The sequence below is a fragment of the Talaromyces atroroseus genome (genome assembly GCF_001907595.1).
Source record: "Talaromyces atroroseus strain IBT 11181 chromosome Unknown scaffold_1, whole genome shotgun sequence".
Classification (NCBI taxonomy): Eukaryota; Fungi; Ascomycota; class Eurotiomycetes; order Eurotiales; family Trichocomaceae; genus Talaromyces; species Talaromyces atroroseus.
In genome coordinates, this window is record NW_017971433.1 from 1,907,139 (window position 1) to 1,926,787 (window position 19,649).

Consider the following 19,649-nt stretch of genomic DNA (forward strand, 5'->3'; position numbering starts at 1 on the left):
TACAAATCTTACACATAGTGCCCGTCCAATCAGAGCACGAGCAAATGAGTCATAATTTCTCATTGTTAGTGATAACTTTAAGTTTTAGATACGATAGGAGCCTGCCGTATCGGGTTTAGTTTGTTTTCCTGCCTTGTAAAAATCGGGGGTTTCGAAGAGGGGGGCATATTTTATGTTTTACTCTTGAGTCTAGACTTTGTACTTGCGATATAGGAGAGTATTCAAAGCTCGGTGAAAATGTGTTGTCTCCTTACAGGAAAGATATGCATATCTATGTATATTAGGGATCTTGCGCAGGTGGGTCCACAACTAAATCTTCACAACTATTACCTTTTTAGGGAGGCGGTAAACACTAGCGTTGAAACCTGAGGCCGCGACACTAAACTATAAAAGGAAAGAAGCTGAGCACCCATTCACAACAGTTGTGAAGGCGTCCTCAGCTTTATTTTACACTTAGTGCCCCCTAATAAGGCTAGATTGGTAATATTTACTAGGATATTTCAAAGGAGTGATTTAGTATGTATTTTTACTAGTAAGTCAACTCCTCACCTATTTTCTAATTCCAGAAACCTCAACACCAAAATAGAGGATTTTGAAGTCGGAGATGCACCTCAATTAGAATATGGCCTTCCTATCCTACTAACGCCAGCGTTACCCCCCGCGCTCCCACCGTCAAGCCCTACACCAGGCCCAGCGCCGAATACAGCGCTGAATGCAGCGCTAAACAGAGTGCTGACCAGAGCGCTGCCTACGTTAGTATATTTCTAGTGTTGTAAAGCCTAGTAAGGTGATTCTCACTAAGAAAAATGCCATTAGTCTTAATAATATGTATTAAGGCGACAAGGCTCCACAAAAATAAAACCGGCAGTACTGAGTTGTGTAAGTATAGTTGTGCAGCCGGCTGCGCAAGATCCCTATTAAGCCATTACGAGCCAATAAAATAACCAGACGTACTATCTGTCATTGAAATCAAAAAGAGATATAATTATATAACTAGACAAATCTGCCTCGAAACTAGGGTATACGTATAAATAAGACAAACAACTCTCTCATCATGACCAATGGCATCACGCATTAAATCAATAATAATGCACTTACGTAGTAAGCAAATGGCATGATACGCAACACAAGACATTTCTCAACTGCTCCTCACCCCTGCGCAGTCAATGCGTTTAGACAACATAAGTTATGCTTCGAGCACAGCTTCATATGGCATGGGGACAGTGGGATTTATACAGCTGCAGTGGAAGCTTCAACGGCCTTCTCTCCCTCAGCAGCACCGTCTTCCAAGTGAACAGCACCCAAGGTAGACTTGACATCGACAGTCCCATGCTCAATAGCGGCCATACGCTTGAAGGAGACCGACGTCTTCCAGGGCGCGGTTCCTATGTATGGGATACCATTAGGGTCCTCAAACATGGCTTCAGTTTCTTCAAGAGTCTTTCCGGCCGTTTCGGGGAAACCAAAGAAGGTGTGAAGAGTCAAAGCAAGGTTGAAGCAGCCGAAAATGATATAAGTCTTATAGCGAATGTTGCTGAATGCAGTAGGGGTAAACAAGCCCAGAGCCATGTTGAAAGCCCAGTTACCAGAGGTGGCGAAAGCGACACCTTTACCACGGAAGCGGAGAGGGAACAACTCTGGCGGGTAAACCCAGGAAGCTGGGCCCCAGGTAGGAGCATATGAAGCAACAAATAGATAAGTGCAGGCAATCAGTCCATTGGCGGCAGCACCCGTCACCCTCATGGACTCTTCAACAACATGATCGATACCACCGGGAACGACTTCACCTGTGCCCCCCATGATACCAGCGTTGACAAACATGAAGATGGTCATGAGAGCACCACCAGCTATCATCAAGGGACGGCGTCCCACGCGATCAAGGAAGTACAAGGCAGGGAGAGTCATAACAACGTTGATGATGTACTGGATAGAAGATGCCAACAGAGTGGAGTTGCCAGAGTAACCAGCCATCGTAAAGATATAGCCAATGTAGTACATCATGACGTTCATACCAGTGAGCTGAGACCAAATTTGAGTCCAGAGGCCAATCATGGTACGGTTGATCATGTTGGGCTTGAAGAGATCGAGGTAGGTGACATCGGCGTTGCGACGCTCAAATTCGCACATCTCCTTAATATCTTGCAATTCAACGTGAACGAAGGGATGATTGGGGTCGCCTTTGCCGTGGACCAGGGTCAAAACCGAGTGACATTCCTCCCACCGGTCTTTGCGAGCCAGCCAACGAGGAGACTCGGGCAAGAGGAGCATGCCGAAGAAGAGGAATATAGCGGGGAGCATCTGCAAGCCCCAGGGAACACGCCACGCGGCGGTGCTGTAGTCGCTAGAAGTGGTACCTCCGATGAAGGAACATCCGTAAGAGATATAGTACATGATAAGAATACCCCAAGTGATCGCCCATTGTTGCAGGCCGACGAAACGACCACGTTGGGAGGGAGGGGAGATCTCAGAAATGTAGACCGGCACTTGTGCTGATTCGAATCCGACCGCCAAACCATTGATGACACGGCCAACACAAAGCATAGCAATGTTTTGCGCAGCACAGATAAGAGTAGAGCCGATAACCCTAGATTTTTAAACCAATTAGAATGGAGTTGATTGGGAAGAACAAAGAAATAATTACCAAATGACACAGCCAATCATGATAGACTTCTTTCGACCGATGCGGTCAGAAACAGGACCAGAGATAAGAGCTCCTAGCCATGAACCTGCAGGCATGGCAGCAGTGATGCCTCCCTGATGCAGAGCTGTAGGACCATTGCATGTCGGGGAATCATCGAAGGGAGGGCCGTTAGGGCCCTGGTTGAAATAACACAGGTAGGACATCTCAGTCAATTGGGCCGATACCGAGGCGATATCGAAGCCGAACAGACCACCGCCCACGACGGCCGTGGCGGCAATCACATAGATGTTTCCGACAACCATGGTGTATTGGTGGTGTCTCTTCTTCTATCCAGCAGAAGGTAGTACACTACCTTTCACCACAAGGTAGATGGAGTAGTAAAGCAAGGCAATCAAGGAAGGGAACGAAGAAAAAGAAAAGCAGGAAGGTGAGGAAGGTGGCTTTAAATAAAAGAGCTTCCAATTTAGGGCGATCGGCACTTGATTTAATTCCTTCTCGTCCGCCTTTTCTTAAAGTTCCCCGCCTGCATGGACTGTGAATACGACGTTGTATTTCATTTCCCGTGGGAGTCCCATGGCACACATGACTGTGGAGACTCCAAACATGGTCTTCTCCAATGTCTGGAGACCTGGAGCAGCAATCCCCGCAAATGCACAGCTGGCCAGGTTGCGCGCAGTCGCGTACGGAGTAGCCAGGTTATCTCCATGTGGAGAGAGGCTAACTAACCATGTGGTTCCCTGTATGTTGCATTGGCCAACCAGTGCAAGCCGAGGGGACGAGTCTCCCATTCCGTCGTAGTTACTCCGTACTTGTAAGTTATTAGTCAAGGTATTGACTCTCGTATCCACGGGCAAGACCTTGTAGTGCCGACGTCCACATGGTCCGCGCTGGCGCTGGACAGGGGAGCATTGCAACCGAACAGAAGAAGCAGCCTTGGTTGTCCAGTTCGGTTAAATTTGAGCTTACTCTGTACACGCCGAAACGGGCCTGGGGGGCTAGACGAAGACGGGGTAATTTTTTGGTCCCGTCAGCGGCGAAGGGGGGGCAATCATGGTGGACAGCCCAGCTTGCTAAACAACCGGCAGCGCGAAATAAGCATGCGTTAGGTAGTGTGAATGCTCATTGGTAGGATCGCCTTAGCTTCTTCCATCTCTCCCTCTCTTTCCCTGGACTGGTCAACTAATGTGTCTCAACGCAGTGGAACACAGGCACAGCAGCCCAACCAGAATGAACGCACAGTCATCAGATTGGGCACTTCCAGTCTGGGTGGACGTGATCCCCAGGCGATACAGGATGGGCTGATGCTTTCGGTGGTGCAGGCTTGTAGTTTGTCTTCGTCCAAGGCTGGGAGATCGTCCAGAAGCGGCCGGAAGTGGCGTTAGTCCGAGGTGTTGCCTTGGCGCCAATCAGCGTCCACTTGCCGTGTCCTGCTGGCACTTGCCATCTTTGGCGCGGCATCCCGACCGGCTGCTGCCTTCCTCTTTTGCCTTTTGCCCGTTGCTCTTTCCCTCTGCGGTTTGCCAGCTGAGGAAGTTACGGGGCGCTGTCTTACTAAGCACGCCGTTGGCGTCGGGGATAGCCGCCGGTAGCAGGTTTTTCCGTTTTCGGTGTGGAGAGACTGGAGAGACAACTAGCCCGGCCGGAGAGAATCTGGGGTTCCCGAGGTTAGGTACGGAGTACTACATACGACCAGCAACGACTCCGTGCAACCCGACACTCACGTCAGCGGCGTCGGCGTCTTTGGGCCGATCCTGCTGATACGGACAGCCGTGAACAAAGAAACTGTCAATAATTCCCGCAACTTGCCATATAATATTCATAGTCGTAATGATAATATAACTAACTGCGAATCATCAAAGTCATTGGCCGCTCGGCCCACGCTTGCGAGTGGGCGCCATAATCAATTCGATGGACAGTTTAGGCCACCGGTGTGCATGCTACAACGTAGTCTACCAATCTGTCAAAGACGCAGTGCCGTAGCACACACACGATTGTCAAGATCTGATGCCAAAATGAGGTTAGGCTGGGCATTTATGCGCTTAGCGATGTTGCATCGGCCAGGGTGCCGGACAACGTGACTCGGGCTAACTTATGTCCGAAGGGCAGGCATGACTCAAAAGGGATCTTGAAACTGGCTCTTCCCCGCATCGCCAGGTTTCTTGAATCCAAGCAGCGAGCATCCTGGATATACACCACCCTCTACAAACAAACTGTTGTTACTCGGAAATATCCCGGCAGGCCGCTCGCTCTGCGTAGGCATTCAGATGCAGGTACCGTGTGCCACCTTGATCCCAGCAGCTACTTAAGCTACGAGTGTGAGTTTAATCGACATGGCCAACACTCTGCAATATCACTTCCATCCCGTTGAAAGCACGTTCTAGCACTAACTATTAGTCTGCTCAGGCAAGCCAATCACACAGAAGTCCTTTGTCTACGACTCGGTATATTGCCGGTCATGCGCTGACTACCGAGTAAGACAACCATCATGTGAATCACCCAGGCATATCGATGCGTTTGACCTGATGGGTTGATTGATTGATTGGTCGATTGCATAATGTATGTGTGCCCTAGAAAAAGCAGCCTCCCGCCCCAGGAAGTCTACCCCGGATCTCTGGCATGGCTGCCAGTCCCGCATCTTATTCAGATGTAGCTAATAACTACTAACCAGGATAGTCTAACTAGGGGGTGTCAGGAGATGCTAAGCCTGCTTGGTCCCAAGCTTAGCTTCCATGCAAGTTGATGGAACAGCGAAAGAGCACTTGCAATATGTTCTAGAATGTAGTGTGGTACAGTCCCCGAGGACTCGGAAACAAGACTCCTTCTGGACGCTTGAAAACTCTAGATCCATCACTTTCCCACCTACGTGGTGAATTCTCTATTGCAGTGCTCATCCCCTGAACGCTTCTACTCACTGAGTAGCACTGAGCAGTTTAATCTGCTAACAGAGCACAATATACTTCAAAGCTCTCTTAGAGACGCATTTCACCCGATGCCCCAACTCTGGACCGTATTTGCCCTCGCTTCCATACACCCACGCGGTAGCAACGAGCCCAAGCTTGGACAAACTTCTGATTGGTCGAAGCTGGGATACAAGAGCTGACGCCGGGGTCAGGAGGAACTGGTTTTCTCCCTCTTCTTTCTTCGTTAAATTCCTATGCAGTGTGATCCGCTCGTGCAGCGCATATACCGGATCTATGCCGTGACACATATAGCTTCGGAAGCGACCGGTCAGCTTTAGTAGGAACTTAGCTATAACAAATCTCCTAGTTATTCATATTACCAGATATTCATGATGAATAACATTGAGACTCTTATAGGCCGTCCTCAAAAGTGATCTAAACGAGCTAAAAGCCACCGGAATCTTCTCCACTTTCCTTCTTCCTCTCGATTTTTTATTGAATCGTAGTAAATATCAGCAACGAGGAGGATGCTTGCTAGAAGGGTAGTAAGTCGAGCCGGAGGGGTAAAAAGGAAGAAGATAGGCACTCGAGAGCTATGAGGTATATCCAGTAGTGTACCCGGGTACCAACGGTCAACAACAACAACCACCACCACCACCCACGAGTTTCTTTTTGCATAAATTATTATTTTATCCCAGGTTCATATTTGCCATGAAAGAAAGATAAACGACCCCAAAGGTATCTACAGAAATGTGTAAATAATAAGGCGAAGTTTTTGGCTGACGGGAAGTCCCTTGGTGGGGAGTGAAGCATTAAAGGCTAAAGCGTGCTGGGTGCTCCGTGCTCCCGCCGCCAATTTTTGCCCACCGCAGTCTGCCACCTTGCCCACAACCAAACCCCTCAAGGCTTTCAGCGACTCTGCTCAAAGACACAATGCCAGTACAGTGAGTGGAAGATGCGCGCTATGAGATGTATTCATCATGCTCTGACACAGATCATCTCGATCCAGCTATCTGATTCTCCTGTCGCGCCAAGGCAAAGTGGTATGTGTGTATATCAGCCTCGTGGCCCACCTCGTTCTTATTTATAAGCTGTCAAATTTTTCTGACTTTTCTTTTACCTCATCAAAGCGTCTGGCAAAATGGTTTACTACCCTCTCACCTAAAGAAAAGGCAAAAATTGTCAAGGATGTCTCCCAACTCGTGCTTTCACGGCGCACTCGTATGTGCAACTTCCTCGAATACAAAGGTCAGAGGGCGTTTCCTCGTCATCTCCCCCCAAGCCACTTCTCACGAAGCTAACTGCTCCTCTATCGACCAGACCAAAAGGTAGTCTACCGTCGCTATGCCTCTCTCTTCTTCATCGCCGGCTGCTCAGCCACCGACAATGAATTGATCAGCCTAGAGATCGTGCATCGTTACGTCGAGCAGATGGATAAATATTACGGCAATGTCTGCGAACTTGATATCATATTCAACTTCCAGAAAGCATACTTCATACTGGACGAACTACTTCTTGCTGGAGAAATGCAGGAGAGCAGCAAGAAAAATGTCCTGCGGTGCATTAGCCAGCAAGACAGTTTAGAAGATATTGAGGTGAGTGGGCTCTATTTTCTCTCATTCAATTCTTGGGGTTGGCTTGATTTCCTTTGGCCCTCCACCGGTTGATATACAAATTTTACACATGGACTACTACTACTGTGTTCAGCCCTTCCTCCACTCCCCATACCCTTTCCCCCCTGGCGAACTCGGACGCTAACGCCGCCCTTCCCCTAGGTCGAGGAGGACACTGTGACGAAAATCATGTAGTATACTTTTCAGGCGCATCACAAGCTTCATCCTTTTGATTCGGCTTCGGATTCCTTTGTTTTGAGCGTTGTGGCGTTCTTTGGATTTACTTGCATTCTGACTATTCTGCTTTACGGAGTACTAATCGAGACGCTTTGCTTTCTTTATTTGAAACTATCTAGCTTGACGACGATATTGAAGGCAAGCTGCAGAGAATGGGGCTTTGACGTTGCTGCCTTGTCTGTATTGGCTGCATTTGTCCATGTGAAGTAAGCGCGTGTTCTCACTGGCCCGAGATACGCAATGTCACGTGACGATCCGCTGGCTGAGCGCAACTGCGGATCACCACCTCATCCATCGCCAGCCTGTCCGACTCTCTTTCGTCCTGCCTTCCATCACTTGTGCCTGTCTTTCCCCCTCTAACGAACCTACAAGTCACCCTGAAACCATCTAGAATCGCGATGGAGTTCTGCTAGACGGCTATCGTCTAGCTCTTATCGACTGTCCTAGCCCTGAACCCCAGCAGCTGAGGACGTCTCCTTTTTGTCATTTATCGCGAGACTCAGACAGCTCTGACATCTTTCTATAAGGCGGAAGATTGCTATAACAGAGGAATCAAGATTGTTAAACAATTCCGCAGCCATCTATCAGCCCATTCCTTGAACGCAGCCAGCGGTAGAGTACACCGCCGAGTCTCAGGATGAAGGTATGCGCCCGTGGAACGAATTGCAATGATTTGGAATATTGTGTGCTTACATTTCTTTTTATATGTAGTATCTACCGTTGCCTCAGATTGAAGAGGTATCGAACGCCCTTAATTTCGATACCCCGGACCTCCACGTTGTTGGCGGCTGTGATCTCTACATTACGAAAGCAGCGTCAGACGATCGCAAACTGTACAATAAGATCGAGCAATCGTTGGAATCGCAGTACGAATCGCTACTTAAGTTATCAGCATCGCTGTCGCCACCATCTTCTTCGAACGTCGCGCTTTCGCTGAATTTGTCGCGCTCAAGCCCGTTTGGCCCTCTTACGGAGCATTCAAGTCGAAGAACATTTGCCTATCTTATCGCAACACTGAACGTGAGCCACCCGGATTACGACTATAGCCATGTCCTGCGACCAAGCGATTTTCGACGTGAGCGGAATTTGAAGAAAGTCATGAACAACCTCGACATGACTCTTCACAACCTCCGGCCCCATTTGCGCGAAGATGGCACGCCCTCGCCACCGAGTGATTCATTTTCCGGATCGTACAGTGCTAGCTTCGCAACAGCGTGGGGCCCGCGAATGTGGAAGAACATCGACGAGCAAATGACGCTAAACGACTGCGCGATCTTTTCGTACTCCCCCGAAGACGATATGGACGATGATGACGACGGAGCAATCTGGAGTCATAACTATTTCTTCTTCAATAAACAGCGCAAACGTGTCTGCTACATTTATCTGCGCGGAATTCCGATCCTGAATCGCTACGAAGACGACATGGCCATGTGGGAGGACGATGGCATTGCTACGCCTATTGGCAAGAGAGTTTCTGATGATTTGTACTTGAATTCAGATGCCACTGCGAAGAAACGTCAACGGTATTGGCTTGGTGACTTGGCATCTGATGAGGAAGCTGAAAGTTCGATATCAAGTTATTCCCGAAAGGGCGCCGTGCGCGCGATGAGTGAGGAGATGGTTGATTCCATGGATGTATAACCATCGCCATTCCCATCGTCTCAGATTGAAACTACCCCTCAAATTTTTCCGCTCTCATGATTTCACGTCTTTCTTATCAGGGTTTCTGTTTTTTCTTTTTTTTTTCTGATTTACTGGGTTTTCTTCTACTCTTGTTAATGCATGGCATGGGCGTTGGGCCGCTGGTGAGAGCAGTGGCCTTAGAAGGCCTATGAAGTTACTGCTAAACTGATCTGTTTTGTTGTCTTTTTTTATCTGCTTTCCAGGAACTTGTTGGGAGGGTTGAATTACCCATGATAACTTGGGTGGTTCAAGGCGTTGCTATTCTTTTCTCTGTCTTTGTTTTCAACCCCATCTTCAATGTAGGAGATGTATTTGTGGTTTTCTTTTTCAATTCATTAATATGTAAGTAACTTTATTAAAACAAATTGTTTAATACTGATTTCTTCATCGTACTTGTACTTAAAACGTAGTTTTCCTAGGCAAGGTAACTTGTATAGTAATGGATCTTCGCAATATTCAAGTCAATTTAGGTCGTTAATTCTATCTGATTTCGAAACATGAATTGTTACATACTCAAAGGATGCCCATAGGATCCTGTATTGTATTCCGCTAGAAGACATGACCTAGCTGAGGAATACATCATATGTAGAGAGGTAGTATATATGTATGTGTGCGCGTAGGCGATCAATGCTGTGGTACAGCACAGGTTAGTTGTCTTGATGGTAGATAATTCATTGCTGAGGGAGAGAAAACTCACCGTCACATCCTCCCACTTCTCCCAGCCACGTCCCTTGACCTGCGACAGTTCTTCTGTTGTAAATTTCTTGCCTGTTGTGAAATAGCCAGCGTTGATTTTGGCATCGATCTCAACGCGGGAATCTTGCGGAATCATGTCGTCTGGAATCGGGACTCGCTCGAGAATCTTGATACCCTGAGCTACAATGGCGTCATACTTCATGTTTGACATGGAGAGCATTCGGTCAATCTTTTTTATACCGAGCCAGTGAAGGATGTCTGGCATGAGAGCTTGGAAACGCATCTGATGGTTGTTTGAAAAGGAGGTTAGTAATCCAAGACTAGTTCATATATGTATGTAATGAAAGAGAGAGATGCTTACATCACGAACACCGGCAATATTCTCAGTTCGCAAGAAGTACTTGTCTGCTGTATCGCCGCCGCGTTTTCGAGCATTGTAGACGAGATATTTTACAACCTCACCTAGGGCTCGTCCCTCCTTTCGGAAATATATCACGACGCCACTGCCTCCGTTCTGCGCCTGCTTGATAGCTTCTTGAATTCCAAAGGCGAGATAAGGTCGGCAGGTACAGATGTCAGATTGAAAGACATCACTACCATTGCATTCATCGTGAATCCGCAGGGCAAGTGGCACATTCTCGTCAGACACCCGCTCTGGAGGACCAAAAATGTACACTGTCAGCCCTCCAATAGGAGGGAGAAAAACCTTTAGATCTGGTCGGGTAATCAATTCTGGATAGCTGCCTCCCGTGTGTTCGAAGAGCATGCGACGCAGCGTGCCTTCATCAACGCCGAATCGTTCGGCAACACCTGGTAAATACCAAACTGGCTCACACGCTACCTTGGTCACTCGCACATCTCCATTCTTATCTACTACGATTGATCCGTCAACTTCGAGCTTCCCCTCGCTGACGGCCTTTTCAATCTCGGCCAATCTCATGTTTGCTCGGGTCACCGCCATGGATGGCCGCAGATCCCAGCCGACATCCAGGTACTCCCTGAAATTCTTCATGACATCGTGGCCAAATGGATCTAGCGAGACAATCTTCTTCGGGTCTCCCCATGCCGGCTGGGTCGGAAATTCAAAAGTAGGTTCCGTGTTGCGGAAATCGGGCTTGAAGTCTGTTGGCAAGTCTCCGGCGGCGATGGCTAATGCGTTATAGATGCTGTAGCTGCCTCCATGGGCACCCATTGCATTGCGGCGCTTCAGCTGTGACAGGTTACGCGAGGCAATGATTGGACCGCGCGTCTTCGCATCTGGGGCTCCCCATTGTAGCGGGACGGGATCAACACCGTTTTGGTCGGGATAGGTGGTCAACTGTAGAGCAATGAGATCTCTGATCACATACACGGACAGGTAGAAGAAGACAGAAAGAAAGAAAGAGACGGCTTGCACTAACCAGGATGTGTTTACTGAATGGGGACTTCGGAGAGCCTACGCCTGCATCTCCGCTGGGAGAAGGGGTGTCGGCTGTTGCGACTGGAATGGATTCGGGCATTATAGTTGAAGAAGCTGACTGTTGAACTGATTCCAGGACACACGATGAGGGAAGCAGAAGAGAGCGGAAGGAGGCAGCAGAAGGAACAGCAAATGCTACCTTCGTCATCTGATCTGCCCTGGCCGGTAGGGGCTTATCTTGGTTATCTGCGCGGCTCCACATTCCCGGTCTGCGCCTTCTTCTGTCTTGCTCTCCTCACTCCCCGAGTTCAGTCTCTGCGTCAATATTAATACGGCGTGTCCCATCGTGCTCTGAAATCTCTCACATCATCCCTCTACACATCGCTTCTTCTTCAACCGCCTCACCTCGTCCTCGCTGCATCCTCCCCTTCGTCCACTTCTTCCGGCAATTCTGCGGGGCTTATCACGATAAGCCCGGGCCCCAGCTACGACCCTCGGAGCTCCCCGCATATTAATCCCTTCCAATTCCCCCCGACGGTACACCAGGACGCCTGCTTTGACTGAAAGACTGCTTGAAGTTGATTATTCACTGGAAAACCGGCGGTGTATGCTCTCGCTCACTGCTTCTTCTTCTTCTCCTCTGATCTACACTGCATTATCCTCAATTCTCAGACAGCCAACCCTTCGAAGGACTGTTTGAATTGACCTTACTTAGCAAACGCAGCATATAATGGCGCACAATACACCCGCCAACGCGCGGATCTCCACCAATGCATTCCTTGAATCCAAACTGAACCACCTGCGCGACCGATCACTGGGCAGCAGCGCAGTTCGGGCCACCACCGCTGAAATCGCGCGAATCCTGGCTGTCGAGGCCACGCAGGGACAGCGACCCCAGGGCAAGATTGGTCTGATAGTGGTGCTCCGGTCTGGCTTGGGGATGATGGATGCTTTTCTGTCGCATTTTGCTCCTGATACCGATGTCGTGGTCTATCATATTGGCATGTTCCGTGAGAAATACTCTTTACAACCCGTGGAATACTACAACAAATTACCAAACAACAACACCGAAATCAAACGGGTATATGTGGTTGATCCATTGATTGCGACGGGGGGTACGGCTACAGCCGTTATTGAGATTTTGCGGTATGTCATTTTTTATTTTCTCTATCTTTCCCTCTTTCATTTTCCCCATCAAAGTGCGGTGTGGTCAGGCGACCAAACCGGCAAATATATCATACATCCCCGTTTCAATCCGGGCTAATAATTGGATCTCTGTCTGCAGCGACTGGGGCGTTGAACACATCACCTTTGTGTCAATGTTGACAAGTCAGCAAGGCCTAGAGCACGCAGCCAAGGCCTGGCCTGAGGGAACAGAGTTTGTAATTGGTGCTGTTGACTCCAGCTTGGATGAAGCGGGCTATATTTTACCTGGCGTTGGCGATATTGGTGATCGCTTGTTTGGAACTGGACTGTCGCAGTGATTGCTACAAGACAGTTTAATTCCATATATCTTCTGTTTCGGACTAGAATATATATATATATATATATTATTAATTTTGAATATCAAAATATTCTATAAACACCCTACGTGGGCCAGTTTTTTTGACAGCTCAAGTTGTAAATGTTAATGGCAACTGTCACAGGATGCAGGTGTAACTTACCTAGGTACTGAATAACTACCTGGCAGCAAGAAGTACTAACAAAGTGCAGATTAGAATAACTTTTCAATTACATGTATGGTCTAAAAGCATTGGTGCTAGGACGAGGCATATTCAAGAATTCACCTTCGCATCCCTCTTTAAGGCCAAATTCTCGACATATCAAGATGATACTAAAAGAGGGGGAAGAAGACAGAGAGAGAGAAGAGGAAAACTTTCGTGATATCATAAAGAGTATTTCTTTTCTTCGTTTTTGTAGAAAAAGATCTTGGACTTAGCTCAAGCAGTTGACATGGGGAAGTCACCTCGAGCCCGAGGGTTTTTAATTATCTTCTTGACCATGGCTTCTACCTCATCCCAGTCGCGAGTGTTGATACCTTCAATGGTTGTGTGGAAGTATTTCTGGATGTCCATCAACATTTGCCATTCTTCCTTATTCGAAACGAACGAGATGGCTACTCCGACACGTCCAAATCGACCGGTACGGCCGATACGGTGGAGATATGTTTGGGCATCTGCGGTGCGTGGCTGGCCGGGGGCAAAGTGTTGAGGAATGTCCTGAGTGGAAAACAAGATCAGTGATGCAGTCCAAACCACTTGTCACAGTGTCACACCTACATAGTTGATAACCATGGAAACAGTTGAAACGTCAATACCACGGGCGAGAACGTTGGTAGTAATGAGCACTTTTGCGCGGCCTTCACGAAAGTCATCGATGATCTTGTCACGCAGAGAGCCCTCAACGCCACCGGTCAACGATGCTACTGTGTGGCCTTCCGCAGTCATTCGCTTTTCGATCTCAGCAGCAGTTTGGCGAGTCTATTGCAAAGCTAGTTAGCCAGACCGCTTATAACAACGTAAGATAAAAGAAAGAAGTAAAACTAACCTGCACGAAAATGATTGAAGATGCAACTGTAAGAAGCCCGTAGAACTTGACAAGTACATTGTACTTGTCATCATCATTATCGCAATCGAGATAGAACTGTCTGATACCCTCCACGGTGAGTTCTTCCTGCTTAAGCGAAATTTCATTCGCATTAGGAGCAAATTTCGCCGCATATAAGCGGATTTGATCGTCGAAAGTAGCAGAGAACAGCACTACCTGTATGGTCTTCGGCAGAAACCTGCAGTAAATTGTCAGCCTTGTGAGAGAGGGAGGGATTTACATGCAGCATCACTCACCCTTTGACACGAATACATTGATCTCCCAACCCTTGTTGGTCAAGCATGTTATCGGCTTCGTCAAGAACAAGAACTTTCAGCTTGTTCACAATCAAGACGCGTTTCTTGATAAGATCCATGACGGTACCAGGCGTTCCGCACACCACCGCATGTTCCAATCGCGCGGGCCTCTTGCCTTCAGTGGGAACGGCCATTCCTACTGACAAGTTTTCCACGAATCTTCCCATTTCGCTAATGACGCCTCCAATCTGACGAGCCAGCTCGCGACTTGGTGCAAGGATCAATGCCTGTGGTGTTTTCCGCATCTCTTCTGTGTCAAGTTCCAAACGACTCAATATGTTGAGAGTGAAGGCTGCTGTCTTCCCAGTTCCTGACTGAGACTGTCCGATCATGTTCGTAGGAGGATTGTGCATGAGCAGAGGTAAAGCGCGCTCCTGGATTTTGGACGGTTTCAAGAATTTCATCGCATAGAGGCCCTGCAAAATGCTCGGCGACCTGTGAAGACAGACACATGAATGTTAGGAATGGATCATAGAAATGAAATGCCCAAAAGGTCATACGCACAGGCCTAAATCTTCAAACGATTTGACAGAAAACAACGGGTTGTTAGGATCGGCTTGCAGGTCGCTGAGTTTGACCTCTACATCGTACTCTGGCTCCTGGAGATTGCTGCCCCCGAGACTTTCGCTTGCGCCATCAACATTAGGAATACCAGCGGACGAGCTCTCTTGGGTCGCGTCCGGCTTGGTGATCCGGTCCGCAAGGGATTTGCCTTCATTTGGATTTTCTGCAGCCATGTTTGCGAAAATAGTCGTCGGCGAGATGAGAGAGGATAGGAGGGGTAGAGAAGCCCACCGTGCAGCAAAAGCAGTGGGAAAAGCTGAGAGAAGGACGATTGAAAGAAAGAAAGGCAAAAAAAAAAAGAGGATTCCAGAGGATTTATAGGACGACGATATGGAGAGTCTGCACAAGCTCCCCAGCGTTCAATCTTGGAAGAACTTCGCAGAAAGAGTTGCGGCAAAGAAGCGCAGCAAAAGAGATGCTCCCCGCTAAACACCCGCGCTAAACCGCTTTGGACGCAAACAAACAATTTGCGCTTCGGATGCGCAGAGCCGTGTGCAAGCGATGGGCAAAGAATAAGTAGATGGCAATGAATATTGATATTATTGTCTTGATGCCTATTGAGAGGGCGTCAATTGGCACAGAGAGCTGTCCGCGGTGCAGCTCGTTGTTCGGCGTATATACGATGATGTAAGTATTGTAAGCATATGTATTGCTCAGCCAATCCGCATGCCTGAGTCAGTCCCCCGCACCCGCCGTCTTGGTATTGGATCGTAATTACCGTATTAATCAACGCAGGCAGGCACTTGCCGACCTCCGACTGCGGCCACGCTCAACATGGACATCGTCTCTGGCCATTCTCACCACAGCATCGCGTACTGATTCAAATCCAAGAGCCAGATCCTAGTCGCAGTTCGCATATATATTAGTCGCTCCGCATCGAGCGGCCTCATCCCATCCCGCTGCACAGCCTACCCGCGGACATCCACGTCATCATACTACCCTCGTGTGACTCCTGCCCCAGGCAGAGTATGCCTTTGCATTCGCGGCGCGCATAATTTGGAACAAGGGAGGGCTCCTTTACAAAGCTGTCATGGCCGAAGCCAATGTGAAACCTCAATTCGGGGCGGAATTGAAGGTAAGGAGATTGAAAGGCTATGTTGCGGCTCGAAAGATGACTAACCACGTGTCTCAACAGGATGCGTTCAAGCCCGTGAACTCATGGGTATGAAAATCGCCTGCGTCGCTATATGGCCCCTGCTTCTCGCAGATAACCAGATAACTACCGGTCGTGGACGATGGTTACTAAGTTGTTAATAGGTGTCGAACGGGATTGCGTGGCTGGACGACATCCAACAATTTTACCGTGAGAGAAGCGCCATTGAGAGGGAATATGCATCCAAACTGTCGGCACTATGTAAGAAGTATTCAGACCGCAAAGCAAAGAAAATCAGCAACTTGAGTGTGGGAGACACACCTACCATGACCCCCGGGTCGCTCGAGTCGGCATCCTTGACGACATGGTCTACACAACTAACCGCGGTGGAGTCGCACGCGGCTGTTCGTGATAAATTTGGCCTAGAACTTATTTCTCAAGTTGCCGAACCTCTTCGAGTATTATCTGCTCGATACGAAGAACTGCGTAAAAGCCACGTGGAATACCATGCCAAACTAGAGAAGGAACGGGAATCATCGCTTAGCGATCTCAAGAAAGTCAAGAGTAAATATGATGGGGTGTGCCAGGAGGTGGAGAATCGTCGCAAGAAGAGCGAGTCTTCTTTTGATTATCACAAGACAAAGGCACAGAGTGCTTATCAGCAGCAGCTCTTGGAAATGAGCAATTCCAAAGTAGGCCTTTACTTCAGTCTTGAAAACAACGACGCCTGACTACTAACTTGATTGCAGAACACATATATTATTAGCATCCATGTGGCAAACAAGCTGAAAAATCAGTTCTACCACGAATACGTGCCCGAAGTACTCGATGTGAGTACATTACTGATTATAGCAAACCTTTAGTGTGACATGCTACTTACTATCAATGTCTAGAGTCTTGGGGATTTAAATGAAACCCGTGTTGATAAATTAAATTCTTTCTGGTCACTTGCAGCGCAGCTGGAGAAGAATGCATTGACGCAGAGTACCGAGCATATGACACATCTTGCAACCGAGATTCCACGCAACAACCCTACGTTCGATTCGCTCATGTTTCTTCAACACAACGCCTCTCAATCTCAGGAGCCGCCGAATATAGTGTTTGAGCCAAGCCCTGTGTGGCACGATGATGCCGAGATGATAACCGACGAGAACGCAAAGGTCTTTTTGCGTAACCTGCTAACGAAAAGTAAGAGCCAGGCTAGAGAGCTCAAATCAGAAGTGGATAAGCAAAAAAAAGAAGTTGAAAACGCCAGACGCATTCGAGAAAACGTCAAGCAAGGAAAGGATAAGCGTGACGAAGTTGAACTTGTTAAAGCGATCTTCAACTTGCAGGAAAGGCTCCACGAGACTGAGCGCAGAAGACTGACTGCAGAGGTCGAGACTCTAACCATTCTAGCCGTTGTTGGTGATCTGTCGTTGGGAGCCCGAAATCACAACTTTCGGTCTCAAACATTCAAAATTCCAACCAACTGTGATCTTTGTGGCGAGAGGATATGGGGGTTGTCAGCAAAGGGATTTGATTGTGTTGATTGCGGATATACATGCCACAGCAAATGTCAGATGAAGGTTCCAGCAGAGTGTCCAGGCGAGCAGACAAAGGAGGATAAGAAAAAACTGAAAGCGGAACGTCAAGAACAGGCACAAGCTGCGCCATCTATTCCAGAGCCCTCTCCATCCAACGGAGCACCAGCAGATATGCCGGCCTTGAGCCGCAGAGACACTATGAACTCATTAAGTTCAGGCTACGCACATAGTGTTCATCGATCTGTCTCTGGCTCGATTGCGTCTTCTAAACCCTCAGGCGAAGACCCCGCTGAACCTAGCATCTCTGCCCCTAAACCGTCCACATCGACAACCACAAAACGCCATAGGGTCCTCGCTCCACCCCCTTCGCAATACGTCAGTGGGCCTCCGCCAGCTGTTGGGTTAACACCCAAGACCAGCGAGCCAAAGGGCAAGATGCTCTATCCGTATCAAGCTAGCGGCGATGGCGAAGTAACGGTTAATGAAGGACAGGATATTACCGTTTTAGAACCAGATGGTGAGTGTTTACTTACTTATAGATTTTCGTGCTGTGTCAGTCTGACAGATTTAAAGATGGCTCTGGCTGGATACGTATTCGGGCAGGTCCTCATGAAGGACTTGTGCCGGCTGCATATGCGGAGATTACACCCACGCCATCTCCAGTAATAGACGAGCGACCTGCATCAACCTATTCTAACTCATCAACATCCCTGGCAGGTAGTACTGCCGCGAAGAAAGTCGGACCGGCAGTTGCACCACGACGTGGGGCGAAAAAGTTGAAATACGTTGAGGCAATGTATGATTATGAAGCACGCTCAGACGCTGAATGGACCATGGCTGAGGGCGATCGCTTTGTCTTGGTCAGCAAGGATAGTGGAGATGGCTGGGCAGAAGTCGAGAAAGGGGGCCAGGTGAAGAGTGTTCCAGCGAACTACATACAAGAGGTTTGAATTTTATCGGGATTGAGTTTGTGTGTACATATTTCATCTTTTTTTTTTTTTGGCTCATTACCCTCTGCATTATGCATTACATTTCTGCATTAGAAACCATGATGACTTAAGTACTGGGCATATAGATGTCAATTTAGGGAAAGGGTGGATTCATTACAATATCTTTATGATTATACATTATGTCTACTATAAGAAGGTAAATTTATAGCCATCAATTGATAGCAGTGCAAAATAAACCTTAGAACGCAATAGAAATATACAAAGAAAGAAAGAGAACAAACTTAGGGTTTCCTCTCCCACATCCCAATCCACTGCCCCCAAGCAATGACCTTCCCATCTATCTGCGCAATAATTTCCTCCTTGGTAGCTACCGGACTCAACTTAGCTGTATCAATCGGCTCCCTCAGCGCCACAATTTGATAAAAGAAACGATGAGATCCATGACCCATCAACCCGCGCGGCGGCATGTAGACATTCGTGCGCCGATTGACGCCGTACTTGAACCCACCCTTGAGGGAGTTCTTGTCCTCGCCATCAGCAGCACCAGCAACCAGCTCAAAGTCAGCATGCGCAAGACTAGTCTTATCCGCAGGAATGGAATAGTAAATCCCATGCGTCACTGGGTCTGGCAAGGGCGCATCGGGATCTTGGATGACGAGTAGCCACTCCTTAACTTCACTTCCTTCAGGAAAGTCTTCAGGCAACTTCCATTCCAGCGTGGGAAATCTTCCCTCGGCAAACATCGAGAAGCTAGCGGGGAATTCTGAGCCAGATGGGCCGATGTCTGGGCATTCAAGAGTGATGGTTGGTTCGCGAACGTTGCTGAATGGGTTGGAATTGGGAATGAGGCCTGCGTCGCGCCCCCGCTTGTTTTTTAGGACCCAGGCTATACCTCGCTCGATGTAATCCATTTCGCCTCCCCCTCTGTCTTCCTTTTCTTCTGTCTGTGTTCTTCTGTCTGTGAAGTTGTGGCGATTCAGGGGCTAGCTGTTGGTTGGGTTTTGACTAGCTGATGTTGTATATCTGTCGTATCGTGTGTGGGAGATGTGTTCGTTTTGTCGAGTAATGTGACAATTGGAGACGATTACTGTGATTGATGAAGAAGAAAAGGGCTTTAATGGAGGTCGAGATTGATTCCATTATATGTATAGTTATAATCATAAATTAGAATTTATGTTAGCGTTTGAACACTCGGCCCGCAGCCGGTAGATGAGCCCCAGATGAGGTCGGTCCGCTTACGGGCATGCCGATCGCTTATTCGGTCTTGTTCTACGTTCAATCATAGACAGGAGTAGGATTTGAAAAGAGCGATATATCCATCTCGACTGAGTTAGTGTAATGCTAAAGAATTGATCCACACACGAGGCTGGGGTTTTGAGTAAAAGGAGAAACAAATTTCATTCATGACATCAGAGCCATGAATTAAACATGATTCTGACGACTA

At 48.1% G+C, this 19,649-nt stretch overlaps 9 protein-coding genes across 9 annotated transcripts; 4 read left to right on the forward strand and 5 right to left on the reverse strand.

The window, feature by feature from the left end:
* Positions 1–1,230: 1,230 nt before the first annotated feature.
* UA08_01751 (hypothetical protein) lies at positions 1,231–2,943 on the reverse strand (the record flags this gene model as incomplete). The annotated part of the gene is made up of 2 exons (XM_020261450.1): positions 1,231–2,584; positions 2,642–2,943. The coding sequence occupies 2 exons, from the start codon at positions 2,941–2,943 to the stop codon at positions 1,231–1,233; spliced, it is 1,656 nt and encodes a 551-aa protein (XP_020123488.1).
* Positions 2,944–4,047: 1,104 nt separating this feature from the next.
* UA08_01752 (hypothetical protein) lies at positions 4,048–4,461 on the reverse strand (the record flags this gene model as incomplete). Its single annotated transcript, XM_020261451.1, has 2 exons — positions 4,048–4,320; positions 4,363–4,461. 2 exons carry the CDS (start codon positions 4,459–4,461, stop codon positions 4,048–4,050), a joined length of 372 nt encoding a protein of 123 aa, XP_020123485.1.
* Positions 4,462–6,474: 2,013 nt separating this feature from the next.
* Positions 6,475–7,299, forward strand: UA08_01753 (AP-1 complex subunit sigma-1; the record flags this gene model as incomplete). The annotated part of the gene is made up of 5 exons (XM_020261452.1): positions 6,475–6,485; positions 6,536–6,584; positions 6,672–6,762; positions 6,862–7,136; positions 7,249–7,299. The coding sequence occupies 5 exons, from the start codon at positions 6,475–6,477 to the stop codon at positions 7,297–7,299; spliced, it is 477 nt and encodes a 158-aa protein (XP_020123486.1).
* Positions 7,300–8,028: 729 nt separating this feature from the next.
* On the forward strand, positions 8,029–9,032 carry UA08_01754 (hypothetical protein; the record flags this gene model as incomplete). Its single annotated transcript, XM_020261453.1, has 2 exons — positions 8,029–8,034; positions 8,103–9,032. 2 exons carry the CDS (start codon positions 8,029–8,031, stop codon positions 9,030–9,032), a joined length of 936 nt encoding a protein of 311 aa, XP_020123483.1.
* A 555-nt stretch (positions 9,033–9,587) lies between these two features.
* UA08_01755 (Uracil-regulated protein 1) lies at positions 9,588–11,269 on the reverse strand (the record flags this gene model as incomplete). Its single annotated transcript, XM_020261454.1, has 4 exons — positions 9,588–9,608; positions 9,772–10,053; positions 10,132–11,088; positions 11,171–11,269. The coding sequence occupies 4 exons, from the start codon at positions 11,267–11,269 to the stop codon at positions 9,588–9,590; spliced, it is 1,359 nt and encodes a 452-aa protein (XP_020123484.1).
* Positions 11,270–11,899: 630 nt separating this feature from the next.
* UA08_01756 (putative uracil phosphoribosyltransferase urg2) lies at positions 11,900–12,653 on the forward strand (the record flags this gene model as incomplete). The annotated part of the gene is made up of 2 exons (XM_020261455.1): positions 11,900–12,315; positions 12,455–12,653. 2 exons carry the CDS (start codon positions 11,900–11,902, stop codon positions 12,651–12,653), a joined length of 615 nt encoding a protein of 204 aa, XP_020123481.1.
* A 456-nt stretch (positions 12,654–13,109) lies between these two features.
* Positions 13,110–14,809, reverse strand: UA08_01757 (ATP-dependent RNA helicase dbp5; the record flags this gene model as incomplete). Its single annotated transcript, XM_020261456.1, has 5 exons — positions 13,110–13,388; positions 13,449–13,649; positions 13,717–13,954; positions 14,013–14,507; positions 14,577–14,809. 5 exons carry the CDS (start codon positions 14,807–14,809, stop codon positions 13,110–13,112), a joined length of 1,446 nt encoding a protein of 481 aa, XP_020123482.1.
* Positions 14,810–15,666: 857 nt separating this feature from the next.
* On the forward strand, positions 15,667–18,205 carry UA08_01758 (hypothetical protein; the record flags this gene model as incomplete). The annotated part of the gene is made up of 6 exons (XM_020261457.1): positions 15,667–15,711; positions 15,772–15,798; positions 15,894–16,421; positions 16,479–16,559; positions 16,623–17,772; positions 17,859–18,205. The coding sequence occupies 6 exons, from the start codon at positions 15,667–15,669 to the stop codon at positions 18,203–18,205; spliced, it is 2,178 nt and encodes a 725-aa protein (XP_020123489.1).
* Positions 18,206–18,486: 281 nt separating this feature from the next.
* UA08_01759 (hypothetical protein) lies at positions 18,487–19,116 on the reverse strand (the record flags this gene model as incomplete). The annotated part of the gene is made up of 1 exon (XM_020261459.1): positions 18,487–19,116. One exon carries the CDS (start codon positions 19,114–19,116, stop codon positions 18,487–18,489), a length of 630 nt encoding a protein of 209 aa, XP_020123490.1.
* Positions 19,117–19,649: the final 533 nt, after the last annotated feature.